Here is a 26275-nt window from a genome sequence, read left to right as displayed (position 1 = left end):
TAAAAATGGTGAAGCCTATGTTCACTAAAGAAATGAAAATAATTACTTAATGAAATAATGAAGTAAATAATCTCAAAAATGGATCCTGTTACACATTCTGACTTCATCCTTACATAATTTGAATTACTTAAAATCTCCCAAGATACTTCACATGATTATGTGGTTTAATATTTGATATGCGCCATTATACTGCTCCTTGGAGTAATGTCATCTTGAATTTTGGTTAGTTCTATTCAGTTTGCTTTCCATTTATTTTCTCCCACTGAGAGCTAAAAAGGTAACATGTTTCAGAATCTGAAACAAAATTTGCTAAATCCACATCATCATTTTCTACATCCAAGGTGTTCTGTCCCTGATACCATCGCTCCTCCATCCACTCAAGTTTGAACTACTAGATTTGTATTTGACTTTGTCTTTGCCATTTCCTCCCATTTAGTCTGTCTTCAATGTCTTGGAAGAGACAGACCGGCCACTGTGAGGGTCTGGGTAGAAGTACTGGGCCAGAGGAGTGTCTGTCTCTAGGATGTAAAGTTCTGCAGGACTATAGAAGCTAGGATAATCCCATGGGCTTTAGTAACCCAGAACAAGAATTGTCTGATTCAGAGAAACTGCCCCCGAGCAGCACTACAGAGTGAAACACTCAAGGCTCTAGGTATAAACAAGACGTAACGAGGGAGGTCATGGGTGATACTAAGCAGGTTGGTTGGGGCGCCTGGGTGGCTCAGTGGGTTAAGCCTCAGCCTTCGGCTCAGGTCATGATCTCAAGGTCCTAGGATCGAGTCCCACATCGGTCTCTCTGTTCAGTGGGGAGCCTGCTTCCTCCTCTCTCTCTGCCTGCCTCTCTGCCTACTTGTGATCTCTGTCTGTCAAATAAATACATAAAATCTTAAAAAAAAAAAAAAAAAGAAGAAGCAGGGTGGTTGGGATGACTCAGCAGCCTTGAAAAGTCAAGCTACTGAATTAGCAAACTGACCCCTCTGTCTAGAAATCAAGAAGATTCATGGGAGCCTGTCAGAGAGCAAAAGTCCAGACAACATGTCTTTCATTTGTCAGACGTTCATTTATTCAACAAGGGGAAACGGAACCATTATTTCCTAGTGCCTATTATGTGCCCTTTTCTCTTTAATTTTGTTATCCCCATTTTATAGTTGAGCAAAGTGAGCCACAGAGCTTCTAGCAGTTTGGCCCAACGTCACACACTAAATATGTCGTATGGTTGAAATGTGAATCCAGTTGTCACACAAATCTGTAATCTTTATTGAGTATCTAATAAAACCATGTTCTCGGATAGGCGTCAAGGTAATAGACTACTTGCGTGAATTCAGAAAAGGGACACTAAGAAAGGTTGTGGAGAAGGAAGGGGATTAGCAGGACAAGGGTTACAACAAGCCATTGTTCATAATCTGAAAAGCAGAGACATTGGCTCATTAATTCTTTTTTTTTTTTTAAGATTTATTTATTTGAGAGAGAGAGAATGAATTGGGGGAGGAGCAGAGGGAGAGAATCCTCAGGCAGGCTCTGTGCAGAGTGCAGAGCCCAACACCGAGCTCAATCTCACAACCCATGAGATCATGACCTGAGCCCAAATCGAGTTGGACACGTAAGCAACTGAGCCATCCAGGCATCCAAACATGAATTCATTCTTTGATTCTCATGGGCAAGGGGAGGATAGAGAGAATGCTGGAAGCATCTAAGGAAGAGCGGCCGACCTGCAACCGAGATTAGACACGAAACTCTCCTTGGGAAAGTGAACTGTCTCCAGAAAGAGAACTCTATGGGAATTGCCAAAGTGGTGTGCCTCAAAGGATTCTGGGAAGCAGAAACGAGAGCTGAGTGTTAAACACCCAGCAAACTGACCAGTGCTCTGCAGAGAGCCGGCAGTTCCAGGATTGGAACCCTCAAAGCCTTCAGGGTGGGCCAGCCATGAGGAAAACAGGGAGGTGGGATTCAGAGAGGGCAGCACAGTTGTTTATGTCTCTGCGTGAGGATACTGTGAATACATCAGCAGTTTGAGATAGTCTAGAACCCTCAGCCCTCCATGTAGCAACACACTTCGGTCAGGGATGTGTTTAAGAGGAGATCCATTACTTTCTCAAAGTATCTTTGAGTAGGAGTGCTTCTCTGGAATTTGATATCCTTCCAGTAATTATGGGAAAGTGGGTGGGAGGAGGTAAGAATACATATTGACAACATCCTGTGAATTTCCTGGGAGAAATTCATGATGCCAAATCTATAAAATACGCAACATTTTTGTAAATTCTGGAAAGACTGTATTTAAATAGGAAATTAATACTCATTCTGCCACGCTTTACAGAGCTTGTGTGTGTGTGTGCACACACATAGTAAGGTACCATAAAAAGGCCAATGAGCTTGTTTTCACTGATTAAATAATAACCCCCTTGAGAATTTATTTCTGTTACATTTCCACAGTGTCCCACAGAGTGTGCACACAAACGCAGCTATATTCCACTTTATGCAATATCTTAGGGAAAAAAATTGTTCTCCATTGTGTCCTTGATGTAGAGTAACAAATCTGGAATCCACATGCATGATTCACAAGTTTCTGAACATGAATTCTGGCTCTTGTATCTGTTTCTGCGATATTTACAAACATCCCAAAGGCCACCATATTAGAGAGATCATCATGAAATACTGGACTGTGTTTATATCTTTCATTTCTACAGATGGCAAAATATGGACACACATTTGTACTAAAACTGCTTATAATAGATACTCAATAACTGCTTAATATCAGTGTTTACTCCATTTCTCCATGTAATACTGGATTCAATACTGCCCTGTAGAAAGAAATTGACTTCAGCAATTGTCAAGTGTCCTTTTGATTAACTTCCCTTAACTACCATTCTGAAAAAAAAAATTGGTTTCAAAGTTCCAGTTATCAAGAACTGCTAATAACTCCACTTTAAGATGAAGAGAAATGGATGAAATGATAGAGGAAATGGTACTAAACTGCTTGCCATCTATGTTTTAGGAATGACTAATGTCTGTCTCCAGTTTCACCTTGTCTTGCTCTAAGTAATACAGAGGAGTTTTTTTTTTTTTTAAGGTAATAAACAACAGGAAATATTTGCTCTAAATCAACATATACATAGTTCATGTGGTTGAGAAAAGCTCTAAAAGTAAATCAAACTTTAACAGTCGTGAGGGGTCATGTAGAGACACGTTTTTTGTTGTTGTTGTTGTTTTGCTTTTTTACTTTTACAATGTTTGTAACATTCTTAACTAACATTTCTGCTTTTTAAGCAACTGAAGCCATAAAGAGAACAGAATGCATGTACAATGCTCACTGTGGGAGTCCTGGTCAAAGCTTGAGTATTTTATAGAAGACAGTGCCAATAATCTAGGATAAGTCTACTAAAATAAGCATTTAAATCCCATTAGAAATTTTCTAGAATGGTGACTTTGAGAAGGGAGAAATACATTTGAAAATACAGAAAATAAGGAAATACGCCTTCTTTGTGTGTGGGTGAATTTTTTGTTTGCTTACAGGACAGCTGGGCGAGTGGGATGGGGAAAATATTACCTGCTGCCCATGACAGATCTCACCTACGATTCATCTTTGTGGATGTGTGCGGGGCCTATTTTGGAAGACAGTCTACGTTTGTAGGAAAAACAACTGGTTTTTAGGGAGAGCCCTAGAAATGGTTGCAAATAAGATGAAAACTTTGCAGTAGCCATGGTAACTCTAGGATGGTCACAAAATCACATAAATTTACACAAAATCTCAGCTAAAGAATCAATATGATGCTTGAATTCAATTCACTGTGACATCAAGGCTCAAGAAAGATCCGCTATCATTGGTAAAGACAGATATTATTCAATATTTTAAAATTCTCACAGTATATCAGCGTTTCATTTCTTTTTTATTTCTTTTTTTTTATTTAACAGCTTCTACCTCAAAGACAGATATTATTCAATATTTTAAAATTCTCACAGTATATCAGCGTTTCATTTCTTTTTTATTTATTTCTTTTTTTTTATTTAACAGCTTCTACCTCAAATTTTCCAGTGCAAAAATGGAATCAACATCCCTCAGGCTCTGAAAAAAAAAAATTGGTACATTATTCTTTAAATGTTTCATTTCTTCCCCCAGTAAAAATACCATGGTAAAATAATATTACAGCTTTATTTAGGAGTCAACAGCAATTTATAAATATGTATGAGACACCTGGCCCATGAGACGTTGCCTGGGTTGGAAAGTCAAGATGAACACGACAGAGCTTCCAGAACTGGAAAGCTCTGACAGGTCAGTAAGCATCACACGGCACTGCCATGAGGGCTGAAACCGTGGTATGCATATGGTGCTTCTCAGGTGGTTGTAGTGTCTACACTTTTTTTTTTAAAAGATTTTATTTATTTATTTGACAGAGAGAGATCACAAGTAGACAGAGAGGCAGGCAGAGAGAGAGAGAGGGAAGCAGGCTCCCTGCTGAGCAGAGAGCCCGATGCGGGACTCGATCCCAGGACCCTGAGATCATGACCTGAGCCGCAAGCAGCGGCTTAACCCACTGAGCCACCCAGGTGCCCCGTAGTGTCTACACTTTTGCACGAGAGAATTGAGAGAGGCTTTGCAGAGGAGGTAATGATGAAACTGAGCTGAACAATGAGAGCAGGTGTTTCAGATGAGACCAGGACAAAGGGAATTCCAAGCAGAGGAGGGAAAGTCACATTAAGAGGCTTGGAGTAGTAAAAAGGCATGATATAAATGTAGGTCAAAATGGGTAAATCAGATGTTTCAGGGTGGGAGAGATACATTAGAATAGGCAGTGGGGTGTGCTTATGTAACGGGCCAAGAAGACAGCGAGGTGCTCTCCAAACATAGAATATACCTCCTCGAAGATGACTTTTCTTTCATTGCCTTATTTTCCTCCACTCTTACTGGGAATAATGTTAAGACCCACTCCACAAGGTTGCAAGGCTAAAAACTCGAGACAAAAAGGTAAATTTTTACACATGCTTAATTAAATATAAGGGCAAATTAGTTGCATATTGAAATGACAATCCCAAATTTACCAAAGACCTTTTCATTTCATCTTGAGGAAATAAAGCCTTACACTCTGCCATTATTGTAAAACCCTTCCTCAGACATTACCTCACTACTTCTTTCTCACAGCCGTCCTGTAAGGTAAGCAGGGGATTTGTTATCCATCATTCCCATTTTATTTCAGAGGAAATGGTCCCCGAGGTTGATGTACAAGGTTTCCACAACTAAACCGCATCAGGGCTGGCCTTGAACTCACATCTTCTGGCTTCCGGTCTCATGTTCATCTTCACTACTCAATGCCACTTCTCTTTATATAAAAGAATTGGTTTTTCTTTAACCTTTTTAGTTATTTACAAAGATTGGCTGCTCTTCAATGTTTGGAAAAGGGAAACCTCTTAGGACGAACCAGCTGCAAGGCAAACCAGAACGCAACTACCTTCTCTCTCAGCATTGTCCCATGGCTGTCAGGCTATAGGAGTTATTGCCCAGAGGGCTGAATATAGGATAGATACTGGCAAGAAACAATTTCTCAATTTCCTGGAATTTGAGATGACTAGGAAAGAGTTGTAACAGATGGTTTTGACTGCAAAGCCTAAATGAAGAAGAAAAGAGGAGATACCACTCATGACTATGGATCAGGTGTTCCTGCTGCCAAACGCCTCCCGGGAAGGACAGCTTGCTCCCATCAGCAGAGTAACTTTGAGAAGGGAGGGCAGAGAGGAGGACAGCACCGATGCTTTGCTTAGAAAAGGTGACAAATGGAAGAGAAGGGACGCCAGAAGGTGGGGCAGTAACCATATGCCATCCATAATTTCTCACATAAACAAATCAGTTATAGTCAAGCTTTTAACTTCAACAGCATCAGTTTTATGTATACATTTTGGTAAAAGGGCTTGGTTTTGAATAGTGTATGTGGGGATGGGAATGGTGGCTAAAAATTTGTGTCTGGAAATGTTCTACAATGCTTGTCTAAAAAAAAAAAAAGTCCCTAATAATATTCCCCCTGCTTTTGATAATCATGTGTAAGAATCATATGACATGTGAGAAATAAAATCATGTGTCATAAAACAAGTATTTTATTTGGCCTAAGTTTTTATTTCATCAACTTAAAACCTCTGCAAAGTAAAGTAATCCGCTGTTAAAAATCTGTCCACTAGATGGCTGTGTTGCCTTTATCCTTGTGTTTATCCTTTTTAATCAACTGAATAAAAGAACACTGAAAAAGTTTCTGGGAGTAATCACCCTTTTTGGGAAAATATCTATTCTTATGTGTGTGGCGGTTTGATAATTATGTCTTTCTAAGGATTTGGAGAAGAGTCATTCAGTTTTTCTGTGAGTGAAATAAACTTGAAGGGGATACTTTTCATCTCGGGAGGTGCACACAATTGCCCCCATTTTTCCTTTTTGGTATTGAAAGAATGTTCTGGTAGTCCCCAGCCCTAAGTCATTTCACTTAGGAATAATTTAATCTTTAAAAAAAGACAAACATTATCCTATTAACATTTCAGTTATCCTTTCCAATAAGTTGTTTGAAACTCTGATGTCTCTTGCTGAGATAATATGGAACTTAAGTCATACGTTCTTCTTCTTTTTCTTTCTTTTTTTTTTATTATTTTATTTATTTATTTGACAGAGAGAGAGAGAGATCACAAGTAGGCAGAGAGGCAGCAGAGGGTGAGGGGGAAGCAGGCTCCCTGCCAAGCAGAGCGCCTAAAGCCAGGCTCCATCCCAGGACCCTGAGACCTGAGACCATGACCTGAGCCGAAGGCAGAGGCTTAACCCACTGAGCCACCCTGGTGTCCCTTCTCCTTTTTTTTTTTTTTAAAGATTTTATTTATTTATTTGGCAAAGACAGAGGGGGCGCAAGGAGGGTTATCAGTAGTCAGGGAGAGAGGGAGAAGCAGGCTCCCCACCGAGCAGAGAGCCCAAGGATGGGCTCAATCCCAGGACCCTGGGATCATGACCTGAGCCAAAGGCAGAGGCTTAACTGATTGAGCCACCCAGGTGCCCCATAAGTCATACGTTCTTAAAACAAATTAATTTGACAAGGTTTCTATCTAGCAACAGACAAGAAAAAAAATTTTTTTTAAAGTGAGAATTCTTTAAAGGAGCCATTTCAAGAACAGATTCTCCAAAAGACTTTCATTTCCGTTTGGGTTATATATAAGCAATCATTTTGTCTTCTGATGCATGGAAACCTAAGACTAATCTCGTTATCTATTCATCCTCTCTTTGTTACCAATTTCTTTCTACACATTCTTCTGTTTGAAAAGATGAGTTTCAAAGATTCCCTTTTTCCATTGGTATAACATTTTTATTTCAAACTCCAAGCCATGTATTTTAGTTCATCGACACATTTAATTTGATTTAGAAGGCCAACTGCTGACAAGTTATTACATAGTTAAAATCTGGATCCATTATGTAAAGCTTATTTTTAGTTCAATAACCAAAGTTTTTTATTTGGCATAAACAAGGTTTCTTGGGGACCCCGCCCTTAAAGTTAAGTACAAGATTGAATATTTAGATGTACTTTATATAATATACACCAATCATCAGACTCTTCTATTTCAGTTCTCAGGTTGACTGAAATCCTATTTTAAGCTCTTCCTTCAACCCACTGTAATTTTTCCTGTAAGCCATAACTAAGTTAGTTGATGCTTTTGTGGGAAAGCAAATATCTTGGATGTGAAAAGTCCAAATGGACTTCTATTTAGTTAGTAGACACTGTTATTAAGGAATTTTTTTTTTAAGATTTTATTTATTTGACAGAGAGAGATCACAAGTAGGCAGAGAGGCAAGAGAGTGAGAGGGAAGCAGGCTCCCCGCCGAGCAGAGAGCCCGATGCGGGACTCGATCCCAGGACCCTGAGATCATGACCTGAGCCGAAGGCAGCGGCTTAAACCACTGAGGCACCCAGGCGCCCCTAGACACTGTTATTAAAATGGCAAGTAGTCATCTAAGTCTTTAAATGCATCTGTTAAGTCGGAGCGCAAGCAGCTGGTACTCAGAAAGACATCTGGAAGTTGGTAGGGTCACTCATCCTTCCCCCCATATCTATATGTTCTAGTTCCTGGCTGTGTGACTATGTATGGGATGAGGCAGGAAGCATCCCTGAGAACAATTAGGATGAAAGCAATAATCCAGATTTGTGGAGAAATTGAGCCCCAGAAGAGAGTGAATGTACAGCCCTCTGGGAATCCTGAGGCGGTGTGGTCCGTGCTCCAGGAATGCTGAGTTGTCCCCGTGCTGATGAACGGGACAACTGGGGAGAGAGTGCCAGGGACAGAGAATGTAGGAATGGGTTCTGTTACATTCACTGACAACATGGAAGCCGACAGTGGTCAAATCGTACAAAATCTGGTAATTTCCTTTTAGCCTGAGCCTTGTGGAGGGTTGTGGGGCAGAAGTAATAAGCATCAAGAAAGGATTATTCGGGACCCCTAGGATGTACTGAAACCTAAACTCACTGACTTATGTATATTATTTATTACGTCTTACAGATGGAGAAACTGAGGCTCAGAAAGATTAAGTCACTTGCGAATGTTTCACAGTTGGAGGTCATGGAGCAAGGACTCACTCAGGCCTAATTCCAGGGTTGCTGTTTGTTTCTTCCCTATCCCATGCTGTCTCTTGTAAGTAGGTTATTTAGATGAGGAAGATGTGTTAGAATTTGTATATAGTCTTTAAATACGGCAAAACAAGACCGGTTTAGAATAAAACACATGGAATTATTGTTCTGCTATTACTCAGAATGAGTTGATTAAAATGATCCTGTACTTTTAAATAATCTATGTTGCTTTATAGGAAAAAGTAGCAAGAGCAGGAATTTGCTTTCTACTTAGGAATCCATGACCCCAGATGTAGGCTGATACATGGTACATTGGCATCTGAGACAAAGATACAAATTTTATCTTTTTAAAATTGGAAATTATAATATTTCCACAACCCAAGGAAGCAGACGTATCAGACTTAATAATATCATAATAAACTTCATATTTGGAAGAAGTGGATTTCATTGTTGTATCTGACAAGGAACAAGTACTACCTGAGCGATAGCCTAAAATAGCAGGCATATTTCAATAGGTCTATTGCACCTTGACCTTGAAAATGTGAGCCAGGCCTAAAATGTTTTTTGCCTTGTCCTCTCACATACTTTCCACTGCCTCCACCAGGATAGACTTAAACATACAATGGGCTCTGCCTCCTTATAAAATAATCTTCAATCCCTTCGTATATCCAAAGCAGTGTGAAGCCCTAACTCCTTACTATGGCAGTAAAGCCATTTTATTGCCCGTCACTGCTTACTTAGCTCTCCAGCCTTCTATGCGGTCCTTCTTATATCCCAGTAACACTAGACTTTAGGGCTCTCTCCAGAACACTTGCCCCTCTCTACGACTAAGCACTGCGAGTGCTACCGGTATACTACTGTTCCTGCCAACACAGACACACACACAGACACACACACACACACACACACACACACACACACACACACACAGACACACGGGGCAATGAAGGAAGACGGCGCGGAAGAAGAAATCTGGTGTCTACTAACATCACCTGCAACATAATTATACAAACGCCTGAGAGAATATGCCTGTTGTGTTTTTAAGTAATTTCTGTGACATGAATTTTCGTATTTTATAAAGTGGACTCAAATCGAAAATCCAAATTCAGTCATCCATTCAACACCACAGTATTGATTAGACACCTACTATTTGCCGAATTATATGTCACACGCCAACTGATTTTTGGCTCTTTTCAAGTATAAAACTTTAGTATATGTTTACAGAAATGTTCAGTGCCAGGTGACCAATATGAACTTTTATGAATTCAACAATAAAATCCATGTAATAAATTTTAAAGGTATTAACCCTTTAAAAAATACATGTTACACAGAAAGAGAATCACTAATATGAAAACCAGTAGAGTGAACTGGGGTGTCAAACTGGCCCCCTTGTTTCAGCTTTATTCAGGGCAGCGGGAAGCATGGCAGTGCCCATGAACAGCACTAGCTCAATGCCAAGGTCGTCTTAGCCATCTGCCACACCCTGGCCCATCCAGAGTCTTGTCCCAGAACACACTCCCAACCCTTGTACCTACAGTTCCCTTCCTCCTATCAGCCTCTGGGCTTCTTTGCCAGAGTGAGGCTCCCACTCTGAGGATACTCCTTATTTCTTTGGAACTCCCTTTGCATGGCAAACACACTTCCTGTGTTCTCAGCCTTCTGTAGCCCACATTCCCGCTCTGGCCCTACCTGGCACCCAGCTCTCTGACGGCGTCTCTCAGGCAGGGCAAGGTCGGGGCTGGCATTCCTCTTTCACATTCTGTGAGGCTAACGTCATGTGACTCTCCCCTTTTCTGCCTCTCTGCATCCTCTTACAGCTTTGGGATTCCTTAACAGCCTCCTCACACCCAGACCCTCCTTCTTACCCCCCACCTCAGAGGAATCATGTCACAGGTCCCCCAGCACCCAGCAGGACACTTTCTTGGTTCCTTAACGAATCAGCTGGCTGTGAGCTGCCGTTCCTTCTAAACTGCCCCTTGTCTCCTTCTGACTCGAATTAATTTTAACTTTCTTTCTCCAGCCCTTCTCTGGCTCATTCTTTCCATTCTTCTAAATGAGTCTGAGCATAACATTTTCATATATTATTTTGTTCTGTATCCTTCCATCTTTCCATTGATGATCTAAATACCCACCATGGGGTACTCAAAAAACTTTAAAGAAAACACAGAGTCAAAAAGAGTGCCAATGGCATGCCTTCGGTGGAAAAGGATCAAGACATTCTAATTCCGGCAGTTTCCAGTAGATAGCCCTCTGGTCATACATAACACGGACTTGGCAGAGACAGAGCGAATACCAAGCTTTCTAGAGGGTGACCTCTCTGGATTCAGCTGTTTATTGAGAATTTACTGTGTCGATGCAGAGGCAGGGAGAATGTACACCAGGAATTTCACTTGGTGAAAGCCAACGAAGTACAACTGTACCAGGCAACAGGGGGCATTCAGTAAACTGTAAATGAGAGAATTTACAAACGTGTGGCATTACAGAAGGTCTGTGGTCCTCATGTCCACTTTCTGATCTTGTGGCTATGCCCTGGGAAACTAAGGTTCATTTTAGTAGATGGGTTTTTATTGTCTGAGTTTTAGGTTTACGTAAGTCATAGAAACTATTGAGGAAATTCACCTATGCCATGGTGAGATGAGCTTCAAAACCACAGACTTGTTTGTAGGAGATACCTATGAGGATCTGTTTGCAAGTACTTCGGAAGTCCTAGGCACATAACTTACTCTCTCTCGTGTGAGATGATCAAGTCTCTGAGCATGACAGGTAAAGTGTTTATCACTGGTGCCTCCTTGGGGTGCCTGGGTGGCCCAATCATTAAGCATCTGCCTTTGGCTCAGGTCATGATACCAGGATCCTGGGTTCAAACTCCGCATCAGGTTCCTTGCAGGAAGCCTGCTTCCCCCTCTCCCACTCCCCCTGCTTCTGTTCCCTCTCTCGTTGTGTCTGTCAAATAAATAAATAAAAACTTAAAAAAAAAACTAATGATTCACCTTGCGTGTGGTAGCGGATTTATTTCCAGGGGCTGGTTTCTTCACCATGGGGCAGACATGGATTTTGTTTTCCCTTTTGAAAAATAACCTCTGGCGTTTAAAGCACGCATCGTAGTATTTTCACTGGCAGATAGCCAAAGTGTGGCCGCATTAGAGGATAAAACAGGACATGATTTTTGCACTGTTTTGAATTACTGAAACTGGGGTACTTGTTAAGAATGCCGGGAGGGAGCAGCCGAAAGCAAGTTTATGAAGTGCTGAACCTTTACTTAGTCAGGTCTGTCCCGTCAATAGGAACATTCTGGAGAGATGAGAACTGAAGTCTCTTGAGTTCTAATTTTTTATGGTTGAACATGGAACTCTGTCTTGCTTGATCACCAGGAACAACAAGGAATTAAAACAGGGGTGGGTTAGCACCTAGAGACTTCTTTGAGAAAGAAAACAATCTGGGTTATTTTAACATAAACTCTGATATTAGAAGGTGGTTTGGGGGACAATTTGGAAACTAGCTCTAAGCTTGACATAAATCTTGAAATCTCTACCTTTCCATCTCCTTCTTGAGGCACCTTGCTGTCAGGAGCCCACAGCAGTTTCTACTTTGCAATGCCCCATCCCCTGTGTCATCTCAAGTGAGCATGTATGAATGGTCTCACTGCCCCCTACTATCCTGGAGATGGAGTTTGGTGGGGAGCCCACATCGTTCAAGGATTTCATTCTCATCAAGAAAAGAGAAGTGAGTTAACTACCTCTGTTTGAATCTTCATATGAAAGGGATAAATTTTCATAGTGTCAATGCCGGACCCATAGACAAGTTGTCTTGACAAAATTCTCTGTCCTCCTGATCAGGAACAGCTTAGTCCCACGTACAGAAGGACTTGCAGATTTATACATGGTTCATTTTATGGCCCAAACTCAGACCTCTGTGATTCATTTCTGTTACACAGCTCACATGCTCTAAACCGCATTCCCTTGTTTTCTCCTGTTGAAATGGAAGACTGTAGGGAGAGAAGGGAAAGACACTGATTTGGGGACAGAAGTGGTTCCTTGAAAGGGACAGAGAACAGATGGGCTTAACAAGTCATTATGGATAAAGATGTTGGAAGGAAACTGTGGAAATATTTAGCAGTTTCATAATCTCTGTATCATCCCCCCCCACCCCCCGCTGAAAAAAGCACAGTGGTAATTTTATTAAGACAGGAATAAGTTTAAATATGGGAGAGAAGCTGATGCTGAAATATGAAAGTGAAATGTAAATTTGAGGGAAATACTATGTTGCTGAAAAAATCTATAACATGTAAGGCTAGGTGAGGCATTTGTATTTATTACTAGATATAGAAATTTACTTTCTCAGCATTCTATTTCCTTAAAAGGAGGAGAAATCAGCTACGTGACAACTGTTCATTTTCACAAGTGACAGTGACTTCATATTTTGATTTCTAGCTTTATTTTGGTCCCCCAATTAACATTTTTTAGAGTTTCTTTCCGTTCTGCTCCTCTGACCTAGCCTGGAAAATTTGAAGAACATTTATTTCTTTTGTTTTTCCACTCTCATAAGGCTTTAAAATATTTTTCTTAAACTCAAAATATAAAAACAATGATATTTTCAAAGTGCATGTACTGAGATTCTCATCTGCAACGAGATAACACAATTAGAATTCAAGGCAACTGAGCTTTCACTTTTTTTCAAGTTGTTTATGTTTGAAATTACCTGTGATTTATCATTTATGGAAGACTTATAAATTTATAGGCTGTATGTTTTATGGCTTAGACTCAGGCATCCATGAATCATTGCTAATAAACACAGTTCTTGACAATGACACTTGGATCTAGTGGAGCCCTCATCCAATGCACCGAATGTTTGAGCTCAAACTGGGGTCACTTAGAGGTATAGAGAGTTAATGCAGCTTCCAAAGACTGTTTTGTTCTCCATCCATAGTCTGTGTTCTGGGACCGTTTGATGCTCTTGAGCTCATGTTGAATGTTTTGTTTTTCAGTGTACACTTTATAAAAGCAAGTCTCACTAAATATATGTAGGAGAGGAAAAAAAAAACAAAACAAAATTCACCAAATAGCTGTTTGACAGCAAATGAATGTAGTGCAACAAAACTTCAGTACTCTTATCTGTTCTGGTGTTATAATCCCGAAGCAATTCAGAAATAAATTTGGGCAGGTAAATAAAATCATATACTGATTTCGGAAACATGGCATAGTGCAAATGAGAAATAGAAATAAAATCTTCAACACTGTGTAATAATATATTTGCGATGTCTTACAAAAAATCTAAAATAAAATAGCTTTCCTTTCTAAGATTAGTTTTTATATTATATCCCTAAGCAGATCTTTAAAAAATACATATATATATATATATATATAAAATTTCAAGCCAGCTCCTCTTTAAGGAGATTACATTTTTTCTAATATGAAGTGTTCCATAACCCAGTGAGATAATGCGAGAGAGAGCGAGCGAGAGAGCGAGCATGGGAAGGAGGGGATGCAGAGGGACAGCGATAGAGAGGGACAGGGATAGAGTCCAAGTGGACTCTATGCTGAGTGCAGAGTCTGATGCAGGGCTCAGTCTCACCACCCTGAGATCACGACCTGAGCTGAAACCAAGAGTAAGACACTTAACCGACCATGCCACCCAGGTACCCCCCAGTGACCTAATTCTTAAATGCATACTATATGTCAGGCACTGTTTTCAGCTTGGATGTGTTTTATTTCATTTTTTACAACAACCTTATGAAGTAGGGATTCTTATTACTGTATTTTGACATATGAGGAATTTGAGGACATTAAGTAACTTGTTGAAAGTCAGACAGTGATGATGAGGACAAGACGAGCTCAGGCAGTCTGACTTCCAACCCACCATATTAAGTCGCTACACTTCACTCCATGGATTCAGACCAGAGGTAGATGATCTCTTTAGCAGAGATAAGTGAAAAAAATATATACAATTGTATTGACATATTTCATCCATTTGAAATAGTTAAGGCTTAAAAAGGAAAGAAAAAGAGTCCCTTATGATTTTCCTTAACAAAAAATCATCATCTAAGAGGCAATTTTGATATGTATAAAAACTAAACCTTCCAAATTACTAACATGTATGATGGTTTTCTGGAAACGAAGTTTCCTAGAAGGGACAGAGCTTGTTCAACACCAAGGTTACCACCAGAGCATGACAAGTCTCCTCTATATTGGCCACAGTGATAGAATATTATGCCACCATCTCATACCAATAACCTCAGGAGAGTGTGAAGGTCATATACAAGAAGACAATTCAGGCATTTGGGCCTTTCTTCAGAGCTTTGACCTAAGTCAGGGAGATCCAGAAGACCGTGACTAATCCAGAAGATCCACTTGTGAACTGGATCTTCAAGGACCCCAAAACTTACGGTTCTATGGAAAGTTCCATTAAGTCTAGCATCTCCCTGGGAGATCTCATCTTAGGACTCTTGGTCTTGCTGATTTTCTTATTGGAAGGCACTTGGGGAATTTGGAACTGGAGCAGGTTTTCTGAGGTGCCAGAATCCTGGACATTTAGTACTAGACAGGAGTCAGGTTGTCTAACTTCATCATTTTGCCAAAAAGCAGAGTTTAAAACTTTGGATGATGTCACAGAACCTGTCAGGGATAAAATTACAAAGGAAAACAGGCTCTCTCGCTCTTAAAATCTGGAGATTTTAGTTAACTGACTTGGCCTTCATACCGGTCAAAGCCCCTGGCCTTTTAGACCTGTGGACATGGGTTTGTGGCACTTTTCTCTGTCCTCTATCAGGCGTCTGTGGCTGAGCATGCCACTCTGGTTCACAGTTTTGTGACTCTGTGACAGAATGATCAGCATCCTGAGAAACAGCACGTGGCTAAAACACAACATCGACTATGATGTACAGGACTGCTAGATGTTATCTTAATGTTCTTGTACCTTCTGGAACATTGGAGAATTTTGTTTAGGGTTAAACAAGTCTCTAACCATAATCTTATTTTTACCCATCTCTCTAAGAAATGTGGATGGAGAAAAACAGGATAAAAAATAAGTTTTCACTGTTTGTCTTACTCTCAATTTAAATGTAGATTCTGGGGAAATATTCTATTTCCAGGGATGGTCTCCAATAATTCCTACTTGTAAGGGAGGAAAGGAAGACAGACTGAGAAGTTTCCAGGATCCCAAGAACAAAGCTGCAAATTCATTCTAGTTAGTCCCCGGCTAGTGCAGGGGTGGGGTCCTACCCAGAGAGCCACATACCAGGAGCAACTACAGCAACAGCACCAGCAGAAACAACACGTGTTGTTGGGTCTCTGGTTTCCGGGCCCTTGCGATATAGCAGGTGTTCCTTCATTTTGTGTCTGCTGTCTTTTTCGCATTTCAGCTACTTTCGGACCCAACTGGCTGAAAGAAAAGAGAAAACAGAAGGTATGAAAAAATGAAAAGAAAGATACATTGCCTCTGCTGAAGGGAGCACAGTTTAATTGGGATGGGAGATAAATGAAGGTAAAAAAAAAAAAAGAAATAGTAGTAGGCAAATGAAAAGTTCTCAAGAAAAAATTTTTAGGAGACTATCTTAAAAACTTTCCAACTTTTGGAAAATATTATAAAACTTTGTCAAAAACACAAAATAAACCCGGATAGAGATAGGTTATTTTCTCAAGCGGGAAAATGGGTTATCTTCAAAATGTTAATTGTCCCAAATTATTCTATAAATTCAATATGACGGCAATAAAAATGCTAATTGAATCATTCATGGAAATCTATAAAGGGATTCTAAAGTTTATGTGGAGAACTAAAAGGACAGAAATAAACCAAGATATTTCTGGAAACAAGAACAGGTGGGGATATCTTATCAATAATATGAAACAATAATAATTATGACAGTATGTCATTGTCATGGGAATACATAAATAGATCAGTAGAAGGAATTTGTATTGAGCTGAGACACAGACTCAGGCATATATGCAATCATGGATTAAATTAGAGGACACTTCCATTATCGCTTAGGAAAAAAATTCAATACATAGTGTTGATACAATTAGATTTATACATGAAAAAAATTATACCTCTAAGCTGTAACACACAAATAAATAAACTTCAGAGAAATTAGGGGTAGATGTTACAAACAATTCTATAACTCTGGCAAGAAAATATAGAAAAATGCTTTTACAGTTTCAGGGCAGGAAAAGGATTTCTTATGAGAGTAAGTCAAAAAGGAAAATATTATTAAATAATAATAAAATAAAGTGAAAAATGAAAACCAGATTAGAAGATACAAAGGATTATTATCTGTAAGATAGAAGTAACATATCACAACTGAAAAATGCAAAGTACCTAATAGATAAGCGGGCAAAGGAGATGGGCGGGCAGTTTACAGAAGAGAAAACATAAATGCCCCAAGTCAGGTTAATAAATGCCCAAAACTTGTACTCAGAAAAATCTGAATAAAACAATTATTCCATAACCAATTTCCCCCAGTTTAAAGTCACAGGGCAGTACTCATGAAAGAAACTGAGGAAGACACAAAGAAATGGAAAAATGTTCCATGCTCCCAGATTGGAAGAATAAATATTGTGAAAATGTCTATGCTACCTAAAGCAATCTACACATTTAATGCAATCCCTATCAAAATACCATCCATTTTTTTCAAAGAAATGGAACAAATAATCCTCAAATTTATATGGAACCAGAAAAGACCTCCAATAGCCAAAGGAATATTGAAAAAGAAAGCCAAAGTCTGTGGCATCACAATTCCGGACTTCAAGCTCTATTACAAAGCTGTGATCATCAAGACAGCATGGTCCTGGCACAAAAGCAGACACATAGATCAATGGAACAGAATAGAGACCCAGAAATAGACCCTCAACTCTATGGTCAACTAATCTTTGACAAAGCAGGAAAGAATGTCCAATGGAAAAAAGACAGCCTCTTCAATAAATGGTGCTGGGAAAATTGGACAGCCACATGCAGAAAAATGAAATTGGACCACTTCCTTACACCACACACGAAAATAGACTCAAAATGGATAAAGGACCTCAATTTAGAAAGGAATCCATCAAAATCCTTGAGGAGAACACAGGCAGCAACCACTTCGACCTCAGCCACAGCAATATCTTCCTAGGAAAATCACCAAAGGCAAGGGAAGCAAGGGCAAAAATGAACTATTGAGATTTCATCAAGATCAAAAGCTTTTGCACAGCAAAGGAAACAGTTAACAACACCAAAAGACAACTGACAGAATGGGAGAAGATATTTGCAAACGAAATATCAGATAAAGGGCTAGTATCCAAAATCTATAAGGAACTTAGCAAACTCAACACCCAAAGAACAAACAATCCAATCAAGAAATGAGCAGAGGACATGAGCAGACATTTCTGCAAAGAAGACATCCAGATGGCCAACAGACACATGCAAAAGTGCTCCAGGTCACTTGGCATCAGGGAAATACAAATCAAAACCACAATGAGATATCACCTCACACCAGTCAGAATGGCTAAAATTAACAAGTCAGGAAAGGACAGATGCTGGCGAGGATGCGGAGAAAGGGGAACCCTCCTACACTGTTGGTGGGAATGCAAGCTGGTGCAACCACTCTGGAAAACAGCATGGAGGTTCCTCAAAATGTTGAAAATAGAACTACCCTATGACCCAGCAATTGCACTATTGGGTATTTACCCTAAAGATACAAACATAGTGATCTGAAGGGGGCACGTGCACCCGAATGTTTATAGCAGCAATGTCTACAATAGCCAAACTATGGAAAGAACCTAGATGTCCATCAACAGATGAATGGATAAAGAAGATGTGGTATATATATACACAATGGAATACTATGCAGCCATCAAAAGAAATGAAATCTTGCCATTTGCGACAACGTGGATGGAACTAGAGGGTTTCATGCTTAGTGAAATAAGTCAATCGGAGAAAGACAACTATCATATGATCTCCCTGATATGAGGACGTGGAGATGCAACATGGGGGGTTAGGGGGATAGGAGAAGAATAAATGAAATAAGATGGGATTGGGAGGGAGACAAACCATAAATGACTCTTAATCTCACAAAACAAACTGGGGGTTGCTGGGGGGAGGTGGGGTTGGAAGAGGGGGAGGGGGGCTATGGCCATTGGGGAGGGTATGTGCTATGGTGAGTGCTGTGAAGTGTGTAAACCTGGCGATTCACAGACATTTACCCCTGGGGATTAAAAATACATTATATGTTTATAAGAAACAAAAAAATAATAACATAGAAGTCTGTAAAAAAAAAAAAGTTTAGAGCTTCAACATATGAATGGGGGCACAATTAAGTCTATAGCAGAATTAAGTTCTGAGAAAAAAAAAAGTCACAGGGCACCAATTTTGAGAGAGGATGTGGGTAAACAAAAAGTTCTCATACCATCATTTTGAAGAATACTATTGGCTACATAACAATGTAGCTAACATATTTCACTCTCATATTTGTACACTGGAGAAATTTCACATACACATACACTAATGTATGAGGAGACATTAATGACAGTATTTTTAATAACTTTACTGGAAAACAATCCATATTTTCCTCTTCTCAGGAATGAATAAAAATGGGGATCTCATTATATGATAATACACACAAACAACACCTAAAATGAATGACTTATCTATAGGATTCAAAGAGGAGATCGTAAAATAACATTGAGTGGGAAAATAGCTGTATAATATTAAATATAACTTGTATTATTAACATAATCTTCATAAGTACACAAAACAATATCTCTTATTAATTTCCAGATAATATGTATAGTAAAGTGATAAAAACATGAACTTGATCCATGACCTTCGATGCTTCTGGGGGATAATGATGGGAATGTGACTGGAAAAGAAGGGATTTTTAACTTTATCTGATTATTTCTTTTACAAAGACCTGCAACAATAATAAAATATTAATATTTTTTTAATTGGAGTATTGCACAAAGGAGTATTTATTTGATTATCTTTTGTACTTATCTATATTTTTTCTTCAGAGCCTCCCCCCCCACACACATACATAAATACACATACATAAATACAAAAAGCTTTATACCAGACAGAGGTCCTTATCTATATCTTATCCTAGAAGTTTGCAGAATGATTCAATCACCTTCTTGAGAATTGAAGACCTTCATTTTCTCAATGCTAACTATCCAATTTTGGAAAATGCATAGAGAAATGCCATGCTGCTTGCAATGTTGTGGTTTAAACCCATTGAAAAGGAGTTCAAATACTATATGAGATTTGCAGGACTTTTCACTGTTTTTTAAATCCTTTGGCTCATTAGAAAAAAAAATCACAGGCAAATACCTTGTGTTTTTCTGAGGTAACTGTGTATGCTGTGCCATAAACATTTTCCTTCTGTCAAAAAAAAAAAAAAAATACTACTCACTGATTTTTCTTGTGTAAGTACCCATACCATTTGGAGCAGGTTGCCTCTGTTTTTCTGACTGATCTGTGTGTGTCTCTGAATACGAGCAGTTCAGTATTTGTATTTGGTATTATATCAAGTGTGTCTGGAGTCTACACTTCTCCTGGGCTGCCTGACATACAACTATATTTAAGAAAAACAGTCTGTTGTCATATTTTGCTACATAGTTGCACTGTCCAAAGAATTACACACACAGAGGGGAGGAAAAGCTATCTAGAGAGCTACTTAGTGACCACCCTCTCTGGGGGCGAACAAGCATGGGGAATAGTGACTATTCACCTATTGGAATCCTTACTTGCATCTATTGCTTGTGTGTCCCTCTAAGCACAGGGGCTCATGATAATTCACTAAATTCACTGGGGTTTACCTGTCAATACAGAAGGGAAAATCTGCATAACTCTTCTAGTTTTTTTTTTCTAGTGGTAACTGATTCTAGTTTTAAGCAAAACAGATTTTGTTAATGTCACAAAGGAAAAAATAAGTTTTGCAAAAAAGGTGTATAACCAAGGACTAAAAGTGAAGGCCAGCTTTTTCTTTCCTCCAGTCAAACTCCCTAGCGAGACAGACTGTCAAGAAACTATTTAATTTCACAGGGTAAAGAGGAATGAGGCAGGGGAAATTGGTTTCTCCTGTGCAGAGAAGTACATAGCTGTGCATGAAATTAGGACTTCAGACTCTGAGCTCTGTGGCCTTGGAAGGGCCCACGACCCAGGGACACAGCAGGGCTGGGAGAATGTATAGTGGCATCCCAGACTGCTCTTCTCACACTGGCCACCTTGGAAAACATGTCATTTAGCTCCTCTAGTGAGGTGTTGGGAAAGCTCTTATGAATAAAGATTAATGCTCGAGCATCACCATTTCCCCCCTCAAAGCTTTGGTAAATTTATTAGCAAGATAAAACCATAAATCTGAGGTAGTGATGAGGGAGGGCTTATTTGTTGTTTTGGGGCATTATTTGTCTCTTCCAAGAAGTAAGGAGGATGTTTGATCTCATTTCCACCCGATCACAGTTTCACTCCATGTTGCTTTTTCCTCCTTTCAAGGGTCACATACAATCATCAAAATCATCTTTGCACAACAAAAGTAAAAATCAACAAGTGGGACTATATCCAACTATAAAAGCTTCTGCATAGCTACAGAAATCATCACCAAAATGAAAAGGCAACCTACAGAATGGGAGAAAATATTTGCAACCGTGTGTCTGGTAAAGGGCTTAATTTGCAAAATATATAAAGATCTCATGCGGCTCAACAACAACAGCAGCAACAAAATCCAGTAAAACAAAACAAAACAAAACAAAATGGACAGAGGCACTGAATAGGCATTTTTCCAAAGAAGACACTCAAATGGGCAGGTACATGGAAAGATACTTAACATTATCAGGAAATTGCAAATCTAAACCACAAGGAGATAACACCTCACACCTGTTAGATGCTCTATTAACAAAAAGTCAAGAAATAACCAGTATTGTTGAGCATATGGAGAAAAGGGAATAGTCATACACTCTTGGTGGGAATATAAATTGATTTAGCCACTATGGAAGTTTTTGAAGTATGGGTGTTCTTCAAAAAATTAAAAATAGAATTGCCATCTGATCCAGCAATCGCACTTCTGGGTATATGTCCAAATAACATAAAAACAGGATATAGAAAAGACACCTGAACTTCCATGTTCTCTGCAGTTGCATTATTCATGCTACCCAAGATACAGAAACCAAACCAAGGGTTTGTCAGTGGATGATGGATAAAGATGTAGGGTGTGTGTGTGTGTGTGTGTGTGTGTGTGTGTGTGTGTATGTAAAAAAGAATATAATGATATTCCACTCATATATATTCCATACATATATGTAAATATGTATGTAAAATGAAATATTATCCAGCCATGAGAAAGAAGGAAATCTTGCCATTTGTGACAACATGGATCGACCTTAAGAGCAACATGCTAAGTGAGATAAGGCAGACAGAGAAAGACAAATATTGCTTGCTGCCACTTTTATGTGGAATCTAAAAAAGCAGACCTTGTACAAACAGCGGTTCAGGAGCTGCTGGTGGAGGAACTGGGGAGATGCTGGTCAAAGGGTACAAACTTGCAGTAGAACATGAGTAAGTTCTAGAGATCATAGCATTGTGCTTATAGTTAACAATACTATATTATATACTTCAAAGTTGCTAAGAGACTAGACCTTAAATATTCTCACCGCACGGAAGAAATGATAATTATGTGACATGATGGAGGTGTTAAGTAATGCTACAATCATACTGCAATATATAAATGTATCAAACCAACACCTGTACACTTTACACTTACACAGTGTTATATGTCATTTATATCTCAACTGGAAAAATATCTTTACAGTTTGAGCAATGAACAAAAAAAAAGATGAAATTTAAAAAGATGAATATAGGGATATGAGCTTGGATAAAAGAAAAAACTTTGTAAGATGAGGATGGGAGAAACATGGCATACAAGGAGCATATGAAAAGTTCTAGGTGATTTACTGGACAATAAATTCAGTATCAATCAATAGTACAGTGTAAACAAAACAGTTAATGAAAACTTAGAACACATTAATAGAAGCATGTTTTCTAAAGCTGGTGATGGGTCTTCTCTTGGCTGGTTAAATGGTTGGTTAATTCTGGTCACCACAAGTTAAGAAAGACATTGAAATATGTTCAGAAGATTAGGAGAGGAATTAAAAAAAAAAAACCTCAAAATTATCTCATAAGAATACTACGAAGAAAAAACAGACAATCCAAATCATACTTTTCTAATATTTGAAATGATGTCACGTAGGAGAGACTACAGATCTGCTTTGTAAGATCCCAAATGTTAGAAGATGGATTGACAAATAGAAGCAATGAAGACTCTTCCTTCCATATATGGAAAGTCTGTCTGAAACTTAGATGAGACCTTCACTTACCTTTGAGGTTGGTGTCAAGACAAGTATTCTAGAGTGTTCAAATGGAGGCCTGGCAACACTTTGAAAGAGGTTGATGTACAGAGGCCTCCATTTTACATGGGTGGTTAGACTGAGAAAATATCTTTTTCTTTCTTTCTTTCTTTCTTTTTTTTTTTTTTAAAGGAGGCTCCATGTCCAGCATGGAGCCCAACATGGGGCTTGAACTCACGGTCTTGAGAGCAAGACCTGAGCTGAGATCACGGGTCAAGGCACTTAACCGACTGAACCACTTGGGCACCTGAGAATGAGAAAATATCTTAGTTCTGAGGTTACTGTTCTAGAAATGGGCTACCCAAGCTAAGCACTCTCTTCAAAATACAGTTGGGAGAGAGAGGAGATCCCCTGTTTTTATCAGTTTCTGCACTTTTATTGATCATATTGCCAGTTCTCGAGCATTGACTAGTATGATTCTTCATCTCTTTTTGTTTATATATTGTTTCCCAATAGAACTGTAAAACTCTTAAGAAGAAGCAGAGAAAGAAACAAATATATCTCATATCTATTGGCTTTCCTGGAATCTAGCAGTAATTTCTGCCAACAGTAGATGCATAACAAATGTGGAGTATTGTGACAGCAAATATGGCAGATTCCTCAGATTATTAAAAAAAAAAAAATCTACGTTCCCAAGGCAGAGACTTCAAATTTTTACATACAACTCTTACAGCTCTAGGACATACTGTCAAATTTGAACATTGCTCTTTATCCTTTCCCAAAGTGTCCCTTTGGGATTGATAACAACAGAACACCTCAGTACATCATTTAAAAAAAATTTTTTTTATTTATTTGACAGACAGAGGTCACAAGCAGGCAGAGAGGCAGGCAGAGAGAGGGGGGAAGCAGGCTCCCTGCTGAGCAGAGAGCCCGATGCAGGGCTCGATCCCAGGACCCTGAGATCACGACCTGAGCCGAACGCAGAGGCTTAACCCACTGAGCCACCCAGGCGCCCCTCAGTACATCATTATTACTGTAAAGGTCAAATGGATTGAATATGTAAAATGCTTGGAACAAATTTTTATACATGGAGTAAGTACTCAGTAAGTGGCAGCCCTCTCAGGAAAACACCGGTGAGAACTGTTCTTCACGTTCCCAGAAAACTGGTGTGGTACAATGTTTTGAGGCTACAGATGTTGAAGATTTCCATCCCTGTCTTCTTGCTGAGAGATCATTTCTCCCAGGGGTGTCAAGTTTTTGTATCTGTTGGGTAGAATCTTCCCATCTCAGGACTCCACACAAAGGCTTACTCAGTGAAGAAAGAAGACTAATAGTTTGGTTTTTCATTTCATCCCTAACACTGTAATTTTTATCGCATGTAAATGAACTGAGTCTCAAGTGACTCATGGTACCCACAATCAACTCCTTATCCAACAATCAAACTTCATTATAATTGCAGCATCTTCTCACGTTTAGTGAAAGCATTCGGTTTTGCCATATAGTTGTTGATTTAGTGTTTAGCCCCAAAAAGGTATTTGCTAAATAAGCCAAATTTGTGAGGCCTTCTTTAGCACTTGGACAAGTGCTAAATGTGGACAAGGGTGGACAAGGAAGCAATTCACTATGTACGGATTTTTATTCCTGGTTGTGATGTGTTTTCCCTATGAAGGAAAACAACTTAACTCCTCGATTAAAAATTTCTCGTAACTACTTTGCTTCACCTAAGCCAGCATTTATCTACGTGACGGAGCGAGGTTTCAATGTCATTTCCCATCTCATGACATGTTGATCTGAAAGATTTGTATCCCAACTAGTTTTTGCTTTTTGGGGGGTTAAGGGACGTGTGTGTGTGTGTGTGTGTGTGTGTGCCGTTTTCAAAAATACCATTTTAGGATTACATTAAAACTACGAGGAATTTGAGAAGTCATCTCTGTGTACTCAGAGTGAATACACCTCAGGATGTGATTCTGGTCAATACTTCGGGGGGTTAGTTCTGGCTCCATCAATAAATATGTCCCTGTGTCTCTTTCCTTAGGTGATATATACAAAGCTTACTAAAATGTCACATTATGTTGAGTCTGCAATTCTCTCTCCATGATAATAATATTTTCATATGTATTTATAAGTATATAAATATATATAAGATTAAATATAATCACTGCTGTGTCCTCCTTAACCCTTAAAGAACAGAGTCAGATCGGTGTCCGTCCCTCCTCTTCTTGCTCGTATGCATCTATGGGACACATTTGAAAGTGTTATTTGACAGGACGATTTGGTAAGGGCTCTCGTACAGTGTTGATGCTAGTTTCTGGGCTCAGAACATTCAGCCATTTTTATTCCACAGAACATCACAATTTCTACTCTGATGATTCTGCTCTTCTATCAACTTTCCACTTTCCTCGGTTGACTACGCTTTCTGGAGTGTAGTGGCTTGGAGGAGGTGAGATCCGGACTAGAATCCCAGGGGTCTGCCTTGTCCTGGCCGGGTGGCAGTGAGTATGTTTTATTTAACTTCTGCCGTTGTTTGTAAAATGGGGGAATGGTATTCACTTTACTCAGTAGTTGTAAAGAAGGGAAAGCATATTTATTGCTATTATGATCACTAACCTTAGCAGTGTGCCAAGGGAACAGCACTCACTCATCTGTAATCATAACCACAATACTTGTTCTTATTACTCCTAGACAACTTGTCTTCGTGTTTACATGAACATTTTTCTTCAAAATTTTACGATGGGTTTTTAAATATAACTGCAAGGGTGACGGGTGGGCTTGTAATTGCCAAGGTTCCCGTATGCAGAGTTAAAAACCAGGCCTTTGCCATTCACACTGTGGTCCCTGGATCAGCAGCATCACACCCCTCCTCCCCACGGAAGGTTGTTCGAAATGAGGATCTCAAGCCCAATCTCAGATTTACTAGATTTGATTTTACATTTTAACAAGATTCCCTGATGATCCTTGTAACCAGTAAGGCCCGAAAAGCTCTGGATCAGGCCACGCTAAGTTGTGAACTTGGGGCATTGTGATTGGTGTGTAAAGGTGATAGATCCATGAGTTGGAAAGACATGGTATGTTCTAATTAAACACAAAGTGGGAAGAAAAATCACAAAGAGCTTGTTGAAATACTACCCCTTCATGCTCATCTCACTTACCATACCCTCTACCTTCTAGCCATTTGGGCAAAAGAAAGTACTGCCCTTGCAGTGTTGACTCAGTATTGTGCACCTCGCAAGTGAGTTGTAATGTGTGCACAAGCCTGTTAACATTACTGGACTCTGACATCCTAAAGACTTTCTTTCGTGGTATCACTAGCACCTCACAGAGGTTCTTTCTCCAGGCAGTCTCGGCCAGACCAGCCTATGGGAAAGCACCTAGCAATGCTTGACCTTGATCTCCAATTTCATA

At 39.4% G+C, this 26275-nt stretch overlaps 1 protein-coding gene across 2 annotated transcripts in view; it reads right to left on the bottom strand.

The window, feature by feature from the left end:
- RGS17 (regulator of G protein signaling 17) overlaps window positions 1–26275 on the bottom strand; it is an 89356-nt gene that overhangs the window by 14212 nt on the left and 48869 nt on the right. For both annotated transcript variants that reach the window (XM_046006610.1, XM_046006609.1), the window contains one exon: window positions 15807–15950. In XM_046006610.1, coding sequence (XP_045862566.1) covers window positions 15807–15925 — 119 coding nt within the window. In that variant the 5' untranslated portion in view covers window positions 15926–15950. The remainder of the gene's footprint in view (window positions 1–15806; window positions 15951–26275) is intronic.

Source organism: Meles meles, chromosome 5 (genome assembly GCF_922984935.1).
Source record: "Meles meles chromosome 5, mMelMel3.1 paternal haplotype, whole genome shotgun sequence".
Lineage (NCBI taxonomy): Eukaryota > Metazoa > Chordata > Mammalia > Carnivora > Mustelidae > Meles > Meles meles.
The sequence above is the reverse complement of the archived record's forward strand: the minus strand, read 5'-3'. Positions and strand labels throughout refer to the sequence as shown.